Here is a 20,591-nt window from a genome sequence, read left to right on the forward strand (position 1 = left end):
CAGATTTGGGGGTCCACCTGCACATCTGGTCAAGTTTCTTTCTAGGACTTCTATTTCCCTTTTTCTTTTTCACTTGAAGGCGAAACTTTTCTTTTTAACCAAACAAAAGTGAAAGGCACAAACTCTTCTACTGTCCGTATCACATGGGGACTCCCGGGTGGCAGGCCTCAGCCAGGGCCGAGGCTCAAGTCGCCACCGGCCTAGGAGATCAGGTGAACGTGAGGACAGTCAGGAGAGAAGACGGCCAGGAAGGGGAGATCCAGAGCCTCTCGCAAACACCGTCCATCCATCCATCCATCCATCCATCCGAGGAGCAGAGAGCCCCAGGCGGAAGCTGTGGAGGTTCGGGCATGGCTCTCCTCTCCAGAGCCCCGGCAGGTGCACCAGCCGCCGGCTGGCTGGACAGTCCCCACCACCCCAGCTACACCAGCGGCTGGCTGGACAGTCCCCATGGCCCAGCTACACCAGGAGCAGGACCAACCAACTCCCAGGGCCAGCCAAGCCTCTCGTAGAGCCTTGACCACCTGGGTCTACATAACCCTTAGTCTCTGCTTCCCACACAGCCCAGATTTCTTTTTTTAGAAAAGGTCCATTTCTTCAGATATTCATCATTTTTAAGCTTGCTGTTGCCTGCAGTACTTCGTGTGACAAAAACATCAAATTCCAGAATTTTAGTGAAATTCTTAAGGATTGTTCAAAATTATTTTTAAGGATTTGAACTTTGAAAATGAGATTTACCGGCTCAAGCCAAGGTTACCTACAACAAAGCATAAAGGCTACATATAGCACAACCTAGATCAACACAAGCTGAAGAACGTGGTTCCTGCTCGGGTCTGGTTTATCGCGTGTAGTGATATCATTCGTTTACACAGAGCAGCGTGCTGCTCGTCGTTTCCGTAGAAGCCTTTCCTTTTAGCCACGTAGGGCCAGGAACAGTGGCTCAAACCTGTCATCCTGGGTCCTTAGGAGGAAGGAGAAGATCTGAGGATCGTGGCTGGAAGCCAGCCCAGACAGAGAAATCTGTGAGATTCTTCATCTTCAGTTAGCCACTCAAAAATCAGAAGTAGAGCGTGACCTAGGTGGTAGAGTGTTAGTCTTGAGCAAAAAAAAAAAAAAAAAAAAAAAGCTGAAGGACAGCCTTCAGTGAATTGTGTCTTGTCATCTTCATTTACAGATGTAATGTATTTCAATATTGTTCACCTCCTAATAGTCTCTTCTCCTATCCTCTTTCAGTCCCACATTAACAAAATGGAGTATTACTAAGCCATAAAGAATAGAATTATGTTGTTTGCAGAGAGATGGATGTTAAGTAAACCAGGTTCGCAAGGACAAAGACTATGTGTCCTCTCTTATATGTGAGTGTGTGATTTTTCAAAGTCTGAACTAATTATTAAATCAGTGTATCTTGTCCTGCTAAGAGCATTATGCCACATATTTGTGCAAGGCAGTGTTCTTAAAACATATATAATTTACCCTTCTATTATTTACTTGCTTTTAACTATTACATATTCAGTTCATTTTCAAGTTCCAAAGTTGCATTACAGGTCCTTAGCATGTTTGGACATTTACTTCTAGACTTGGCATGTTGAAAGAAGTACTTGCTGGTTCTTTTGCAAGCACAAGTAAAGGAAGCTAGCGAATCCAAAACGCTTTTATTTCAGCAAGGAAAATGTAAAAATTGGGCTCGACATTCAAACTTCTCACAAGAAAGTTGTGGCTCAGTTGTCAGGAGTCATGAGCACTCTAGTTTTCCAGTGATATATAGACAACTTTGTTCATAAAATAAGCATGAATAAGGAGATTAGAAATAGTCTGGCCTCGTCTGTAAAGCAGTAGCATCTGGCTACGAATTTGGAATTTCATAAGTTGAGAAGTTTGTTTTTTTTCACAATTTGAGGTGAATTTCAGATGACTGTCTTCATCTCTTGGAAACAGAATGAGATTACACTCCTCAGAAATGGCGGCTGTGTGCTCCTTAGCTGCCCACGCTACGGAGTCCCTGTGTGAATCAGTCCCAGGGCTCTGAGCGAAGCACTGAGCCCCACTGAAGACAGGTCTCCCCTCTGCGAAGCATCAGACGTTTCCAGAAGCCTTAGAAGAGAGCAGGAGTGGGTTCTCCTGTCCCCGGACCCCTGTGAACCCCTGGGGGTCTGAGGGGCAGCATCTCCACGTGTTCAAGTGTCTACACATGAGAAGTGACTTACGAGGAATCGGCCATTGCACAGTGCTGGGTCTTTGGCAGCAGGCATGCTAAGCTGTGTTCAAGAGCTGCAATCTCTACTCCGGGAAGATTGATGGAACTGTTTTCCATGTAAAACAACAGGATTTGCAGGCAATGTGTACAGCAAAGGAAGTGAGCGTGTTCATGCAGAATATGTACTACTTGGCCATCCACCTTCCTGTTCATTTAGTTCCCTTTTAAGTGACTTTAAGAGTTTTCACTTAAAGGTATTAAATTTTATTTAAACTTTTTCAAAGTCAGACTGCACTTTCTGCACTCAAAGCACTGAGTCCTTGACGAATATTAACTGAAGCTCTCCTCATGACAACCCAGCAAGGTTCGTTCTGCTTTCCTCATAGGAAAATGAAGATATCTGGAGGTCTACAAATATTCCTTGTTTTACTAACCTACCAAATATTCAACTTTATATTAATTGAATAATATTGGAGCATCGATTAGCAGCAGATGCATATTTCAAGTTTATTATTATGTTTTATTTTTTTAAAGATCTAAGACATTGTTTTGTAATAAATTCATGTACTCAACTGCACACAGTTGGTTTCATAGTAGTTTATGCATGTTCAGCTCTCACCTCTGCTTTAGGACTTCCATTTCTTTTTTTGTTTTTACCTTGTTTCATTTTTCCCAAAGCCCTTTTATACTTTGCTTCACATGGATTCTGCTGGCTTTCACCATTAGAACTTACTTTTTGACTTTTCAAAAGATCTCAGCCAATTTCCATGACCCTGAAAGACATAAATGCAGCAGTTTGTATAGCTTATCTCATTTGCAGCACAGAATTTTTTTTTTACAGAACTTGCCTTCACCTTTTGCTCTCTTCCCCTATGATCCTTGAAAATGTTTTGGAAAATATGAAACATACTATTTTTATTAACCTTACTCAGTTACACATGTATAGGAGCATTTATTTTTTTAATGTTGGCCTTCATGATTTTAGAGTTTCAGCGGTTTATCTAAGCTCCCAATTTTTATCTATTGTAATTCTAAACATGATTTGTTTAATATTTCTCTCCCAACAATAGATACATAAATATATAAACCTTTCCAAAGCTAGGAGAAAAAAAAATAGAAGCGAGCATAAGGTTTAAAAGAGTTCATGATGTTCCATACAAAATTAATGACAAAATGCACACACCACCAGCCACATCCTAGAAACACAAAGTCAAAGGCATGCAGAAATCTTAGGATCCAGTATGATGAGCAACACGATTTGCCAATAAAACAACAAAGCCTAACTGCCCTCCAGAGCTCTCGCCAAAGTAAATGCCAGATCCAAACAGCGACATTTCAGAGAGAAGAATGCCATGATGTGCCATTTCTAGTCACAGCTGGAGTTGACTTTTTGGTAAAGCAGGGCTCAGAAATCAATCACCCCATGTGCCATTTTTCTGGCGATTGCCCCGGGGACAGTTGGATCTGTGCTCAGCCTTCCCTTACGGACCTTTCCCACCATTACTTAGGATCAGAGAGAGAGACACAGAGGAGTCACAGGAGGAGAGAAGTTAGAGAAAAAGGTTCTCAAAGTCATGAGAAAGTACAAGATTGAAACAGGTGAAAACTCATAGAGAGGGGCTGGGAATATGGCCTAGTGGCAAGAGTGCTTGCCTCCTACACATGAAGCTCTCGGTTCGATTCCCCAGCACCACATATACGGAAAACGGCCAGAAGGGGCGCTGTGGTTCAGTTGGCAGGGTGCTAGCCTTGAGCGGGAAGAAGCCAGGGACGGTGTTCAGGCCCTGAGTCCAAGGCCCAGGACTGGCCCAAAAAAAAAAAAAAAAGAAAAACTCATAGAGAATGACTTACACATTTAAAAAAATACATCCTGGCCTGGTCATAAAACTAAATACGCTGGGGAAAATTCATATGAGCTCCCTGGAGTAAATTTTAAATGAAAATTAGTGCTCTGACTATTCAGAAAATAGTATTTTGTTTGTTTGTTTGTGTGCTGGTCCTAGGACTTGATTTTACAAGCTCATTGGTCAAGGAGAAAACACCACATGTTCTATCTAAGATCCTTTGTTTTTATTTGTATACAAGCTCTTAAATGAGAACCTGCTGTCAACAAGAAGACAAAAGCTGACTATGATGGGAGTGAGCGATGTTCCAGCAACGTTTCTTCTCTAAGGACACAGTGTATATTGTTTTTGTTGTGCAGACCATAGAATACCAGTTGCAACAACTCAACTTGGCCATTATGAAGGCACTCACAGACAATCCGTAAACCAATGGACTGTGTTTCAATAAAACTTTACTTACAAACTCAGGCAGCAAGACAGATTCAGTCAGGCTGCGGTTTTTCCACATGGCTCTAAGGAAAAGAGAACCAAATGGAACTCTGGGAACTATATGTAACTGGGTAAAGATAGGAAGAGTGAGATGCAGGTTTGGCACAAAGGAATTCCTGGTAGTCACCTGGTTTGGGGTAGACCTCACCCACCCCATGCATCCAGAACCACCGTCAAAGAACTGGGGTTCCTACAGGACCGGCCCCCATGTAGCCAGCTCAAAAGGCATAGCGGCTCCCACGGGACCCACCTTCTGGAGCCTCTAGCACCCACTTCCTGTGCGGAGAGCAGAACTTGTTTATCACTTTCCCCTGTGTCTTCCTACTTGAACCTTGTTGTACTAAAAAAAGAATTCTTAAACTTTAAAATAATAATTTTCCTGAATGTTGACCTCAAAGTTTAGGGTGCTAAGATCTCCAAAGGAAAACTGAAGGACATTCAGATTAGTTACCCATTTGAATCCTCGCGTTTATCCTCAGAACTATTTTGGTGGAGCAAACATTTTCCTGACTGGGGAAATTTACAAATTTGGATTTCTGTCTTCTCTTTCCAAATTGGACCTGAGGCACCCTCCGTGTATGGCCGGAGATCAGGCCAGCGTCTCTTCGAAGGAAGCCCGATGGGGTCAACTTTTCCCTAGTCTCTACCCTGTCCGGCTGCTCCATGCTGAGACTGAGAAGCGGCCGTGAGCTTTCACCCCAAGCTGGCCCCTCTGAGCTCTCCCAAGACATCCTACGGTGGGGAGAGGCCGGGGTTGCCGTCCAAAGACAGTGGAACATTCCCATCACCATGAACCTCCTTGCTTCCCCCATCACCGTGGGAAGACACTCAGGAAGCACTCAGAAAAGGAGAAATAAAACTAAGAGGCCTAAGGGTGATTCCTTCCGTCCTTCCATGTCAGTCGGGACATTTCCACACAGCACATCTCCACGTGGGAAGCCTGATTCCCTTTCCTGTTACACTGATGCCATCGGGGGTCCCTAAAAACCCCTCTTAGGGAGCACGCGCTGGAGAGCCGGCGCTGCTCGGCCTGGAGACTTGTCGGACAGCTCCAGGGTCTGCTCCCCCCAAGCTGGGCCGCACCAACCTCCCAGAGGACGGGGGCGGGGGGCGGGGGTGGCGGTGCGTTAAGCCCACTCTCCCATTTGGGTGCTGTCCATTCCCCGTGCGGCTGGGCACCTGCCGGGCACCTGAGGCGCGGACCCAGTAGGAGCTGCCCTGGGGCACACACGCCCGGGCAGGAGCCACTGGGGGGAGTGGCCGCTGCCACGCGAGGGCAAACCGGCCAAGGGCGGGCCGTGGGAGAGGTGCGGACCCTGGGCCCAGCCACCGCGACAGGAGCCCGGCGGGCGCAGGGGCAGCCTGGACAGGGCAGCCAGAGCACTCCCACGTGCGTGCCAGCCCTCACGCCAGCCCCCGCACGCGTCCGGGCACTGGAAACCACAGGTGGCCGGGAGGGGCGCGGGAGCCACGGCCGCCACCGGGGTGGGCTCGCGGGAGCCGGCGGGGCCCCGCGCACAGCCCCGGGGCCGCCCAGCCGCCCGCCACCGCACCCCGGCCTGGCCAGGTGCCGGTGGACCTGCGCCTGCGGGCGCCACCCTCTCCCCCCGCCCCGGGCGCGGGGGACCGAGCTCCCCGACGCCCCACCTCGCAGCCCTTCCCCAGCCCCGGCGAGGCGCTCGCTCCGCCCGGCGTCTCAGTGCCCGCGCGCGGGGCCCGGAACCGCAGGCGCAGCCTCCCGAAGCCGGGCTGGGGCGGCCCCGCGCCCCGGTCCCCTCTCGGCGGCCGGCGCGGTCACACCTGCCCGGCCCGGGCCGCCAGAGCCCATCCCGCCCGGGACGCCCGCCCGCCCGCCGCGCGCGCAGCCGCTTCCCTCCGCTCCTACCTGCCCTCCTCCTCCCCCTCCTCCTGCCCCCGGCCCGCCCCCTCCTGCCCTGTCCGCCCCCACCGCGGTCCTCCGCCCCCTCCCCCGCGCTCGGGCGGGGGCCCCGCCGCCCCCTCCGCCCCCCCCCCCCCACTCCGCCCCCCGCGCCGCAGTCATAACCGCGGCCCGCGCGGTGGCCGAGCCACTGCGGGAACCCGGGGCCGCCGCCCGCCCGCCCGCGCCGGCGCCTCCCTCCGCACGCGGGCACCCGGCCCGGCCCGGACCCCTCGGTGGCCCGCCGACCCCCGCCGGGCGCCCCTGGGCGAGGCCCGGGCGACTCCGCCATGGGCGCGGCGAGGACCGCGGGCCGCGGCGCCGGGGCCGGCCTGGCGCTCCGGGGACTGCTGCTGGCGGGCGTCCTCCTGCGGGTGAGTGCGCGCCCCGCCGCCCCCCGCCGCCCCCCGCGGCCCGACCCCCCCCAGCCCCCGCCGCCCGGCCGCCCGCCGCCCCCCGCCGCCCCCCGCGGCCTCGCCCCGCCGCCTTGCCGACCTGTTGCTGCCGTTTCCCCGCAGGCACCTGCGCGCGCCCTGGGAGCCGCAGCGACCGCGGCCGGGAGCCCCGGCGGCGCCCCGAGCCCGCCTCCCGCGGAGCGGCCCGGCGGAGCAGAGGGAGGCGGTAAGTCCGGGTGGGGGCTTCGGGGCGGGGGGGCCTGGCGGTGCCGCCGCTCAAACCCGCCCCGCAGGCTTAGCAGGGGCTGCGCGCGCCCCGAAACCGGGACTCCCCATCTCACACCCCGCCTGCCTCCCCCAGTGGGAGCGCGCGCCCCGACCTGACGCGCACTTCCACCCGCGTTTCCCTCCCCGACGCGCACTTGACGCGCACTTCCACCCGCGTTTCCCTTCCCGACGCGCACTTCCACCCGCGTTTCCCTTCCCGACGCGCACTTCCACCCGCGTTTCCCTCCCCGACGCGCACTTCCACCCGCGTTTCCCTCCCCGACGCGCACTTCCACCCGCGTTTCCGTTCCTGGAAAGAAGGAATTCTTTCCCAACATGTACGTTAGGAAAAGGGAGCGCAGATGGCGCGCGCAGGCGCACACACACACTCATGCTCACACTCACACACACACTTGATTAGGAAGAACCTTGGGTAATGAGTGCGTCGCTTACCATTGAGGTGGTGGTGCCAGTGCTGTGATAAGAAGCAGTCTCTCTCCATTCTCCGTCCCCAGCTGTTCTCCTGGTCAGTTTTTCATTGGACTCTCCCCCTACCCTCGCCTGTCCATCAGGAGACAAACGATCGTCTTCCTCGGTGTTTTTCATCTTAGTAACGTTAACGGCCTCGCTGAAGCCCGGCATCTCGGTGCTCGGCTGCCGAGCGCACCGTCCTGTCCGTCCTGTCCCGCCTAGGGACCCAGGGGCCGTGTCAGTTGGGGCTGAGAGTGACCCTCAGACCCTCCTGTCCTGTCACGTCTGCTGGCCCCCAGGGGCGCTGGTCACCCGAGCCTTTGCCCCAGGGCATGCCACCCTGCCCAGGCGACAGAGAAGGCAGATGTGTGACAGACACGCGCTTCTCTGAGTCCCTTTTGCGCAGGGCTTGAATACCAGAGCCCCGTGGCTTCCCACGCGTGATCCCTCAGCAATATTGAGCAGCCCAGGGTAAAGTAGGTCTGATTGCTGCCGTGTATCTTCTCACAACATTGCAGACCTACTGATCCGAAATTCTCCAATGTGCTTTCCCCTTCCTGGCTGACCTGCAAGAAGGCTTAACCTGTGTGTGTGCGGACCTTTGCCTTCTCCCTGCCGAATGGCGAGTCTGTCGGGCAGGACAGGGTTCCCGTCAGACCACGGAGCTTCCCGAGGTCCACCAGAGGGCGCTGGAAGAAAACAGCACGGGGTCAGGCGGGGTCCTGAGCGTTTAGAAGAGAGTTCCTTGCCTGAATGGTGGAAGCCCCTTGCCCCTTAAGGCTGTTGGGGTGAACCTTGGTATTCCTCTTACCACTCATCCTGCAACAGATAACCTGCCTTTGTGCTTCTAATTCCAGTGGTTTTTGTTTTGTAAGTCTTAGCATAGGCACATATGTTTTGAGGGATGCTGGACTTTTTTTTTTGCATACTTCATAGAATTTGTCAATGTTCATTAAGATGACATGATCATTTTGAGACGGCACAGCTTCCTACCCACGATGGGGGTGGGGAGGGTGTTCCTCCCTGACCCCTGCCAGCCTGTGACTGGGAATTGCAGTCTCTACCTGGCATCTTAGCTGGTGTCCCAACCATCTGATCCAACTTGAAGATGGAGGGAAGTTCTCGCTTAGCGGACACCCCTCCCCCCAACCCCCGGGCGACACCAAGCCACAATTACAGAGGTCTGCAAGGTGAGTCAGGAGAAAGGGGTCCTGCGGATCAAAGGCTGTGTGGCCAGGCATGCTGGACCCCGAAGCCCAGTGCCGTGCCCTTTTGGGGTGTCCTTGGGTCAGCTCGCTGTCGTGCCTATGGCACAGGCTGCTTGGGAAATAACCGAAGAAGCGCCGTGAAAGTTGACAAAAGCCAGGCCTGCAAGTGCTGTGGCGAATGTTGGGATTGTCTGCAGTAACGACGCGTTATGAAAGAGGACACCATGGATTCCTGAGACCACACTGGAGAGAGTCAAGCTCTGATTTTCAGATATGAATATGTGGATTCCCACTGGATGATTTAGCATTCTTTTTGTTCTTTATTATTTTATTTTTTCTGGTTTGGGGGCTTGAACTCCGGGTCAGGGTGCTGTCCCTGAGCTTCTTCCAGCTTTTTCTGAGCAGTTTATTGGAGATAAGAGTCTCATGGACTTTCAGGACCAGGATGGCTTCGAACCACAATCCTCAGCTCTCAGCCTCCTGAGTAGCTAGGATGACAGGTGTGAGCCACTGGCCCCCAGCTACTACTGTTCTTTAGAAAGTAACGGGTAGTCCCACGTGCTTCCCTATGGATTCATTTGTGTAATGGAAACGGTGGCTAGCACAAGTCCAAGGACAAACCACAGACTGCCACCCTTTTAAATTACAAAGTAGGTTTGGCATTCAGGGCAAGGCTTAAAGGAATTTTAGGGTGTTCTTAAACGGGACATAAAGATGTGTGTGTGTGTGTGTGTGTGTGTGTGTGTTGCCAGTTTATATGTTTTACACTCAGACATCTATACATCGTAAGACCAAGCTGAGGGCTGAGCTTGTCAGCGCTGAACTGTGGCCTTTCGGGTGACTGACGGAGCTGCAGGGCTCCCGCGGGTGCGTTTGCCGCTTGCCCTGCTTCCCCTCGAGTCCGCGTTCCCAGCGCATGATTGCACAGAGCCCCAAGCGAGGGAGCAGCAGGCTGGGCCAGCCCTCGGACGCTGGCTCCGCCGGCTTCGGCAGCCCCACGAGGGCCTCCGTACCCACCACCTCGTCGCCCTCAAGAGCTATCTTCCCCACCTCCCGAAATCAAGCAGTTGGGGTTCTGAGTTTGGCGGCCATCTCTGAATTCTTACTTCACTTGATCTTAGCCGAAAGGCTGAGAAACGATCATCTCTGAATTCTTAAGACATGACTTCTTCTTCAAAACATTGACAGGGGCTTGGTCTTGGTCAAGACTGCTCAAGCAGCACAAGTGACTACTTTCTTTTCCTTTGTGCCTTTCTTCCCTTCCTCTCCCCGTCCCTCTTTCCTCCCCTTTCTCCCCCCCTCCCCGCCCCGCCTCCCTTCTCTCTCTTTCTTTCCTATCTTTTTTGCTTTTGGAGAGTCAGGCTACTTGCTTCCGTTTACTGTGGCTGTCCCGTGAGTGCTCTCCACATAGGAAGTGGTGCGGGTTGTAGGTGTTCGGCTTGTGCCATGCATTTCATCCTTTAAACCATGATCTTCTCACGTGTATTCTCACATGTTTGATCCTTAGGAGACATTTCTTGAAAAACTCCAGGTTTCTAGCCCTTGACAATGGTGACCATTTCTTCTGGGGATTGCCCTGTGGTTGTCAAGTGTGGAATGGCCGGGCCACGCTCTTCCCCGAGGGTCCAGGAACCCTATTCGCCTCCAGACGGAGCCAATGCTCTGGGGAGTGGGGGTGGGGAAGCCACCCGTAGCTGAGCCCCACTGTGCGCGGGAGGCGGGCCGCGCTTCTTCCTGTGTGCTTCTCCGCACTCGTCCTCTGGAAGAGGCGGGCGACGGCGTACGGTGGGGCTCAGAGCCAGCGCAAAAGCGCTGCCCCTGGAGAACGCACGGTGACCTTCCCAGATGATTTTCCAGCTGAGTGTTAGGAATTAAAATATAGTGCGATCAATTGCACCATTTTTACTGCAACTTTAACCATTCTAGTTAAAACATCCATCACCTCAGAGTCCAACCCCAGCGTCCCCAAGCTCCCTGTTGCTGCGTGGCTCTTCGCATCTCCGTGTTCCACAGTATCTCACTGCCCATTGTGACTCACGCATGGAGAGAGGGTTCACACCGGAGCAATGGGCAAACCAGCCCATCTTCTGCAGCTAGCTTGCCGTACAGCGTTCATTAGCACAGCACGTGGTGTGTTCGTCTGAAAGAGGCTCACTGGTAGTGATTTTTGCAGAATAAATAGTATACGCTCCCCTCCCCCACTAAAGGATAAGTACTATTTGCCCTCCAAAAATAAAGGTCGTGAGAACGCGGCTTATGTCACGGGGAAACAATTTGCTTTCTTAAAGATAGTAATCCCTTTTTATGTGCAATCAATTTTGCTAATTCGCCACAGTTTGAAACAAGTCCATGAGCTACTCCCATTGCCCTACTGCTGAGCAAGGGTGGTGAGCGGCTTGGCACAGCACAGAGAAATCTCCCCCCCCCCACTCCCCCCATCCCCCCCCCCCCCCGTGTGAGGGATACGCGGGACAGCAGCACAGCCCGGAAGGCGGGGAGGAGGGGGCAGAAGGGTTTCACGCTAAGGAACAGACGTGGGAGAAGAAATGCAGAATAGGGAGGTGCACACTGACCATTGCTGAGCAACATGGAAGACAGACTGGACCCCTCCCACGCCCGTAGACACGCCGGTCCCCTTACGCGTTCCCTGTCTTCTATCACAGCGTACCAGTTAACCCTATTTGCCACACTTTCTCATGTTCCTGAGTGGAGTGCTAAGCCACATTAGTTTATTCTCCCCTTTCAGACCTACGCCCCCTGCTTGGAGGCAGATTGCTCTGGGGAGTGGTCAGTTGTGTGACCGAGCCCACTGCCTGGGCGGCTGCCCGCCCCCCTAAGTGCTGCCAGACCCGCTCTTCACCCCTGCACAGACCTCCACACCTGTGACACGGCCCGGCTCTCCAAGCTTCGGATCTGAGGAGAAGGGAAGCATTAGAGAGCAGCAGCTCACCGTGCCTGTGACTCCTACACGCTCCGTAATCCTGCCCCGACCCCAGGGTCTCACCCCCTGACACCTACCGGCTACCGTGCCGTGCCTTCAGAGCCCTTCCTCTCCAGAGTCACGTCCTCGGAGCCCTGCCTGCTACCCGGTCACGCACACACGCCTGACCCCACAGCCACGCCCTCTCTCCTCGGCCTGCTCCACAGGGCTGTCTGCCGGGCCTCTGGAACCCCTGGGCTCCGAGGCCCCCGTGGGCAGGAGCACTGGGCCCTTGCTGCCGGCCCTCTTTGAGCCCTCTTTGATCTCTTTGAGCTTCGTGGGGTTTTCTGCACTGGTGATACGGCATTTGGGGAGGAGCAGAGGGTTAAGCCTGAAGGACACCGTTGGGATTGCTGCCCTGTAGCTCTGCGGATGCTGTGGCCTTGACCTTCAGAGTGGGTGTGTGCTGCCCGTCCCTGGTGTGTGGAATGGAGACGGTGGTGACTATGTACTATCCCCCGACTTCAGGACCCTGTCCTGACTCAGACCCTCCCCCCCCCCATCTCGATTTCAGAGTACGACCTGGTGTCGGCTTATGAGGTTGACCACCGGGGAGAGTTCGTGTCCCACGAAATCACGCACCACCAGCGGCGCCGGCGCGAGGCGGACCAGCAGGGAGGGGGCACTCTGCACCTCCGGCTGAAGGGGATCAGGCACGATTTCCACCTGGAACTGGAGGTTGCCAGCCGTCTGCTGGCTCCCGGGTTTCTGGTTCAGACCCTGGGCAAGCGGGGCACCAAGTCAGTGCGCGCGTTCCCGGCCGAGGACCTCTGCTTCTACCAAGGCTCCTTGCGCGCCCACAGGAATTCCTCGGTGGCCCTTTCCACCTGCCAAGGCTTGGTGAGTACCAGCAGCCACGGGGAGCGACGGGTGGGGGTGACGGCGAGAGACGAGGCCAAGCCAAGAGCTCCCTCTACGCATCACCACTTGCTTTGCCCTGACAGTGCTGTGCATTTCATTCGTCAGTAAAAAGCAGGAGGAAAACTTTCCCGTAATGCTTGTAGAAATAGGCAGCAGAGCCACCCCAGGCCCATTTGGGAATGAGGTCCACACGCACCAACCATACTTGCCCATTTGTTCTTCCGCAGGAACTCTGGAAGAACACTGGCTGACACAAAAGTACACGTTAAAACTTGTGGCCTGGTCTGAATAGATTAATAACTTCATAGGTGAATTTTGTAATTTGTTTTAAATGATCTGAACTGGAGAAATGTCAGTGGCGTGGCTGTGTTGATTAGCGGTAGAGATTTCTGAGTACGTTATGTTGTTCACTCTGATGGTGGTGACAAGTGACAGATTAGAGCATTCATCCAGGCAAAGGCAGTGCTGGCCTTGTCCGTCTGTGCCCGTATCGGTGCCTTCCCGCTTTCTGAACATCTGATTTAAACTCTGCATGAGGCTTGGATGTGTTGTGTGTAGCATTCAAGGTACTCAGGAAGATGAAGCCAGTGGCTGTGTTAAGACTGCCTGCCTTCAGTTCTACTCAGGAAGGAAAGTCAATGGATTCTCTTTTATTCTTCTTAAACACGTTGCCATGTTGTAAAGAAAATGTCTTAGGAGACAGTTTACTTGAAACAAATGAATCTCAAAGATGACTAAAAGACAACTTGGCACAGTGATAATATGTAGTCCAAACACTTCCAGATCTGGAAAATGTTAAGGGTTTAGCAAGGGTTCACCCCTTTAAATTGTGCAATCTGTCTAACAATGGCTTTCCTCGTGATGAAGAGACATTTCCACCCCAATATCTCAAAAGTAGTGTCTGTCTGTGTGTGGGTGTGGGAGTATGGGGCGCTGAAAAATTGCTAGCCAGTTCTCTAAAATAACTGACCATATGCATATGCTGACTGCTATAAAATATCTCTGAATGTAGCATCCTACTTTGTAAAAGAATTTCATCTGAAGTGATCTCATTTCTGCAAGGCTTTGGGGTTTGGGTTTGAGAGCGGACGCCGGAGGAGTTACCAGACAGAGGGTGGTGGTTACTTGGCAGTCTCCCTGAGCATGAAGACATATGGTTGATCTCTCCTTTGTGTTCTCAAGGAAAAAAAAATAGGTCTTTCCATCCCCATCGCGCAAAAGTTCCAGCGTCCCTTCCTTGGCTTTCCTCTACGGTGCCTTACACCAGAAACACAAGCCGACCTGGTGGGAGGAAGGTGTCTCGCCCCCCGCTTTGGTAACCTTGAATTTGTCTGTCGAGACTTAGCAAGGTGCTTCTCCCGTTGGCCGTAGCCACGCAGGCCCAGTGGCAGCCCTAAGATCCGGAGAGGCGGGGCACTCTTGTGGTAGCTGAGTCTTGCCTTGGAATCTGTCCCGTCAAGATTTCTTGTCTCTGAACGTGATGGGAGTTAACAGCAACAGTTGTAAGTGTAGAATTACATGAAAGACAGAGAAATGAAAAAGGACATAATAAAAGAGCTCCTCCTTGGCAGTAAACAATGGAATCTGATATTATGGTCAGACCATCTTTACAAGCATGACCTCAGCTAGCCTTGAGAGTAAGAGAGTAGGGTAATTTGTCATAAGATCGTGCAAATCAAATGCATCTGAAAGGGAAAGGAAAGATAAAATGGCCTCTGTCTTAGGCAGACATAAAATGTTGAGTGGCATCTTCAAGTAGCTGTCAGGCCTGTTATTCTTTCCTGATTTGCGGTTATGTACTCCTCCATTTGTTAATCTGGTATCCCCAAAAGAAAGCTCCTTCTTGGCCCCACTGTCCTTTGGGCTCGTTCAGATTCTGACTGAAGGATTAGGTAGATCTCAGTTCTCAAGTGAGACTGTTTTGTTTTGTTTTACCGCAAGAACGAAACCCAGGGCCTTACCCCAGGTCTCCACGCCTTGGCAAGTCTGCTCCCAGGGAGTCATACCCCGCGGTCCTCAGATGAGCAATTTTTATAGGGTTTCTAGTTGCATTTTATTGATCTGGCTCTCTGATGGACGTTGGGGTTTGGTAGAACTTTCTGCTCTGCTCTTGTTGTCAAACAAGGAATCACTGCCCAACACGCAGATAAACTAATACTGGGACAAAGACCTACTGTGGTCAGCCAGCAAGAAGGCAGTGAGAGTAAGCTCAGGTCTATCTCCCAGAGAGACAAATCTGGGGCTGAGCTGTGCTGTTTCCACCAGTCCTTCCTTCCTGAAGACCCTGTGTTCCCAGAACCCTGTGAGGAAGAAGCTTGTGCTGGTGGGGTGGGGGCAGTTTTAGGCTTGCTTTGCGCTGCACGGGTGCTCACCGTGCCCTTCCAGAGGTGCACGCCCGTTTTCGTTCAGGTGAAGTCGTCATGTCCTGCATGGGAGACTTGGATGTGTGCCAGCAAAATGTCTTTGCTTGGATGAGCTGGCTTCTACTGCGCATGTCTGTTCTTGAAAAGTTAGCCCCAAACTGCCCTTGCATGGACTCTGGAAGCCTTCTCTGAAAACAAGTTCAGCACTTTGTCATTTATGGAATTTATGTCCGGGTGTGTCCGGGCTTCAGCGATGCTGTTCTCACCCACGCAGTTTGGCGGAGTTCAGTGGGGAATGCGTCGTAGAAAAGATTCTGCCTCATAAGAACAGCTCCATTTTCTCCCTGATCTACAGGGATGAAAACGCTACTTCAAAAACATAGGTTTTGTGAACAGAGTACCTGACATGATTTAGCTAGACAGCCCCACTTCCAGAGAAATAGTGAGCATTTGTGCTCCTCACCTACAGATTTTGAGTTTGTGCATATTTTTCCTAATAGCCCTCTCAACAACCGGTTGTGGAATGCTATGAAGTCTTGATGGTATTGATCTGCTTGTAGCAAATATTCATCAAGAAGAGAAGAAAGGGGAAAACAAGCATTGCACTGTCGACGTTATGTGATCAGTAACTATGTCCATAATGAATGATCTTCGGAATGGTGTACAACTGGCTCCTTCTGGATCTGGGCCCAAGGAGCACAGGAGAGAAAGAGAGGGGTCCCCTGATAGCCTCGCAAAACACGACTGGTGCAGGCAACGAGCGGCCCTGGCTCCACTCAGATGCCTCAACCCGCCTGTGGGGTGGTGAGGGGTGGGGGGGAGGAGCATCTGAAACCCAAGTCCGAGCCCAGTCCTGGTGGTCAGGTCAGGACGTGGTTTCCATAGAGGCACAGCTAACGCTCCTGGTGATTGCCAGTGACGTCCACTAAATGATGGGGTTCTCGGGGGGAATTGCTGGTGAAAAAAATGTGAAGAGACTAACAGTTGCACATTAAGCCCAAGTTCAGTACACTGAACACGACCCGTAACATACCAAAACGGTTCCCGAACTAGCGAGGTATTGCCACGCCGTGTCTGGACTCAAAATATCTCTCATTCACTAAGAAGAATTTTAGATGTTTAGGTAGTAGTTAGCTGTTACACTTAAGAGCCTATCAAATTGAGAGGTGCACTTTCACTGGGAACCCCTGGCGGAAGCGTGTAAATGCGTGCCACCCAGGCGGTGCTTTATCAGACTCAGAAAATTTTTGTAAAAGCATTTTAAAAATGTCAAAGGACAGTAAAGATACTGGTTAGGCTGGAGGTAAGGATGATGAAAATATCAAAAAAGAATGACACTAACTCACTGAATACCTACAGCCAATAATTTGCTCATCGTGTCACATTTGCCATCTCTCCTAACCTGATGACAAGTGATGGATAAATACCATCTTCATTGTAAGTCATCTTTATTGAGGCCCAAGTCACACAATATTGAATTTTGCAAAATCACGGAGTCGTGCATCTACACCAAAACTCAACTGGAGATGTGCATATCACCTCAAAAATACTTTCTTGTAATGCACCTGCATTTCTCCAATATTCTAACACATGAAACTTTTAAATTCCCACTAATGTGTTTTTATCTCTGCAGATGGCATAATCTAGTCATTAACTATAAAAACACACCATATACATGTATATATATTTATGTATATTATACACATACACGTATGTATGTATGTATGTATGTATATGTAGTCTTTTTTTTTACTAGTTTGTACATTTAGTATGCATTCAGGCTCATCCACATTGTAGAATGTATGACTAGCATAGTTACTTTTTACTGCCAGATAATACTAGTTACTTAACAATCGTTATTTTTTTTACTGACAGATAGTAATAGTTACAACGTATATTTAGTACATCCCTTATTCATCGAAGGCACCACTGCTGGCCATTTTCTGTTACTGTGCATAAGGCCCCTAAGAACATGCGTACCATGTGTTTATGTGGAGGTGCCTGTTTATTTCACTTAGGTATATAACTAGAAATGGAATTACCGGTCTACACATAATATTTGAGGAACTTCTCAGCCCTTTTCTACAGTAGCTGTGCCACTGAATGAGCACCCTACAGCGACACAGGGACTGTCCAATCTCTCCCCATTCTTATCAACGCGGTATTCTTCATCTTTCCCATTTCAGCCCCTCCTAGAAAGTGTGAAGCGGCATCTCATCATGGTTTTGGTTTTCTGAATAGAGCTAGAGATGGCCAGCTTATTAGGCATGAGCACTGTTGTCTGGAAGGCAAAAACATCCATATAACGCACCCCATGCCATGAAATAGATGTCCATGGATGGGCAGGAAGGGACCAGAGATGCTAAGAGTCATCACACGCTGAGAAAAAAGCCGCCGGGGAGGATGGAGTTGGTCTGGACTGTGCCTGCATGGCTGGTGCCTCCGCCAAGGGCAAGGCCCGGAGGTCCACCGGGACGCGGGCTTTCCAGGTGGACCGGGGCAGCAGTGTGCTTGCTGTTCCCGCCGTTTCTGCCTACCTCAGGACACGGTGTCCTCCAGACATTCTTCACGTAGTCTTCCTCACTAGGAAGAAGAAAGAGGGGAGATCCGGTTTGGTCTGAAGTCACTGTGGGGCTTTCTGCACTGGTTGAAAGCATTTTTGTTATTCCCCCACCCCCAGCCCTTTGAATATATCGTTCTACAACCTTCTGGATTCCATTGTTGTCTGGTGGTAACAACGGTCCAGCCCACTAGGGTGTGTAAATTGTTTTTAAATCATTATTTTCTTGATACTTTTAAGAGATGACCGGTGGGTGAGGCAGTTTTCTCCTTTGAACATTTTCAGTACGATGTGTGCAGGGTGCGTTTGCTGTGCTTATCCTTTTGGTTGAAATGTCCGAGAGTGCAGTTTAATGTTTCATCGGTTGAGAAAACAGCCATTGTTGTTCAATAATCTTTTCTCCTCCTTTCTCCTTTGCTTAGCCTTTGATAAACTCACATGAAGTATCATTCACATGTTGTTAGCAGTGTCCCGCATTCCTCTGAATCTCTGTGCATTTAAACGTACTTTTCCTCTTCAGATCACATAATATTTATTCACTTATAATCAAGCTTAATGACTTTTTAGGTAACAATTGAAATCTGTTATCAAGCCATTGAGGCAAAATAGTCATTTTAGATACTTTTTCTACCTCGGACTTTTTGTATTATTTGTCTTTATTTGTGCTGCTTATTAGATATTGTCATCGTGGTCCAATTTCTTTCCTTCGTTGTATTTAAATCATTTTCAGTGCATATTGAAATGTGTAATATGATGTTTGAATACAAAGAGTAATATGGTTACTATGGGCAACAAAATGTCCGGTCCCTCTTCCTAACCATATCTTTCTTTATGTTTTGCTCGGGGAGGAGGGGGAGGACCACCTAAAATATAGTCTCTCAGCAAATGATTGGTCCACACTACAATATCACTAACTGTAATCATCCTGCTTTCTGTTAGTTATCCAGATTTATTTATCTTATGTAAGTCTAAGTTTGAGTTTCTTAGTCTGACCTATTTAGTTTTCCTTGTCTCTGGGGCCAGTTTTCCAATTCTGTTTCCATGCATTTATTTTTAAGATTCCACATTTAAGAGAGATCATGCAATGCAGTATTTGTCAGTGTCTGACTAATTTCAATTAGAATAACGTTCTCACAGGAGTGTTACAAATGTGAGTTTCTCTTCCTTTACATTGTTCACAACCAAGGTGTCCCCTGTGTTTGACAATGGCCTTGGGTGTGGACCTTCCTACTTTCTGCTCCACTTAAAGTCATACCTGGTAGTTGAGTTCTTTGTTCCTACAACCAATCTCCAGGGAGAGGCTTCTGACATTGAACTACAGCTGGGCCTTCCAGAACGACTTCTTTCTCTCCTTAACAGTATCTGCTTTTTTATTCTCAAGTTATTTGTTCCATACTAGCCAGGTTGTTTGGGGTTTTTGTTTTTTTTTTTTTTTTTTGCCATGACTGATTGTATTTCAAATTTACATGCAGTAAGTAATATTGGCTTTTCTCAACCTCTGTTTTGGGATTTACATAAATATAAAATTATTTTTACAGTTCATTTCATATGATTTCTTATCTGGCAAATTATAAACACTCTATTTTTTACAAGTAGTTTATCTAAAAGTGGTTTAATCACTAGGAATTTTGATAAAGCTATTTGTGGAAACTCCATTAGTTAATACTTCCAAATGATGTTTGCTTCAAATGGGAAAATGATAGAAGGGGTAACACTGATCAAGATGCAAATTGACATGTTGAGTTAAAACCACTTTGTAAAACTAAAGACTAAAAAAATACAACAAAATAATACATTTTCCCATCACATATGACAAGGATAGATTTAACTAAAGATTTCATGTTTGGATTAACATTTTTGCTACATGAGTGAATATGATTTGTTAACTGCTCTTGACATAAAATTTACATGAGATTTAGCGCCTCTTGAATGTACACTGTTTCTTCAGATGGTAATGCATAAGGTACTACTTTTTGAAATCACATGATTCTCTTGTTTCTTAAGATATAAAAATTTGGTAAACATTGTGATTTTTCATTCTGTTTAGGAATTCCCCTTGTTGGATGGAGGTTTGTGCAGGGAACTGGTTTGAACTGCACTGGGTTTATTTCCAAACCCACACTCCCGGGACTCCCTGGAAACTGCTGTCATTGAGAGATTCCTCTAAAGCACCCAATAAATCCTAGAAAGCTGCCTGAAATACTGCCAGATTTTTAACTGACTCTGCAAACTGTTTTTTGAGACAGAAAAATAAAGCAGTGTTAGCAAAGTAAGAATCAGCATTGAGAATAGGAAGAAGAGCGAGCAGAGCATTGTGAGAAAATTTCCCACCCGGAAGGCCTAGTGGTGCTACTGCGAGATGCCAAGGTAGTTTTGAGAGGAAGGCCCGCACCAAAGACTGGTTGTGATTAGGAAACACGTGAGACAGTTGTGGGGAACTCACAGGTGGTAGTGACAGATAATCTCATACACTTCTATTGATTACTTGTGAATAAATAGGTTAAGAGTTTTTAATTGACACACATATGTATTTTTTTCCCTACAAGTGGATCCAACCATGCTTTTATGAGATGGGTATCTGTGCTTGAAGTGACTGTAGCATTTCCTTTAGTTTAGCATTAATCACAAACAACATTGAGTGGGAAGACACATTGAACTGCAAACTATGTGGAGGTTTTATTCTACTTGAAGCCTAAAGGAATGGGGTGACTTGACCCACCTTTTAAGCCAGGCGACGTTTAGACAGTCCTCAGATGAAAGTCTTCCAACTTCCGTCTGGCACGGTTTTCCCTGGCATGCCCTGTGTGGTGGTGCTTTTGCATTGTAAGGGAAAGCCAAGTGGAGGGTTGCAATGTTGGACTATGGGTAGAGGTTATGAAGTAGAGCAGCTCTGTCCTTAGTCCTGGGCTAGACCGAGAAGGCGAGCGCCCAGAGGCAGACTCCCTTCTCAGGAACGTGTCAGCGAGCACATGCTGCCCCCGAGGACGGAGGCATGTGGATGGTCACAGGTTGGTCTTATTTGCTGCAGGGCCACATGGAAT

At 49.8% G+C, this 20,591-nt stretch overlaps 1 protein-coding gene across 1 annotated transcript in view; it reads left to right on the forward strand.

The window, feature by feature from the left end:
- The first annotated feature begins 6,735 nt into the window (after positions 1–6,735).
- Positions 6,736–20,591, forward strand: part of Adamts16 (ADAM metallopeptidase with thrombospondin type 1 motif 16) — a 100,585-nt gene continuing 86,729 nt past the window's right edge. The window contains exons 1-3 of the mRNA XM_048368035.1: positions 6,736–6,819; positions 6,934–7,066; positions 12,281–12,606. Coding sequence (XP_048223992.1) covers positions 6,736–6,819; positions 6,934–7,066; positions 12,281–12,606 — 543 coding nt within the window. The remainder of the gene's footprint in view (positions 6,820–6,933; positions 7,067–12,280; positions 12,607–20,591) is intronic.

Source organism: Perognathus longimembris, chromosome 19 (genome assembly GCF_023159225.1).
Source record: "Perognathus longimembris pacificus isolate PPM17 chromosome 19, ASM2315922v1, whole genome shotgun sequence".
NCBI classification, from domain to species: domain Eukaryota; kingdom Metazoa; phylum Chordata; class Mammalia; order Rodentia; family Heteromyidae; genus Perognathus; species Perognathus longimembris.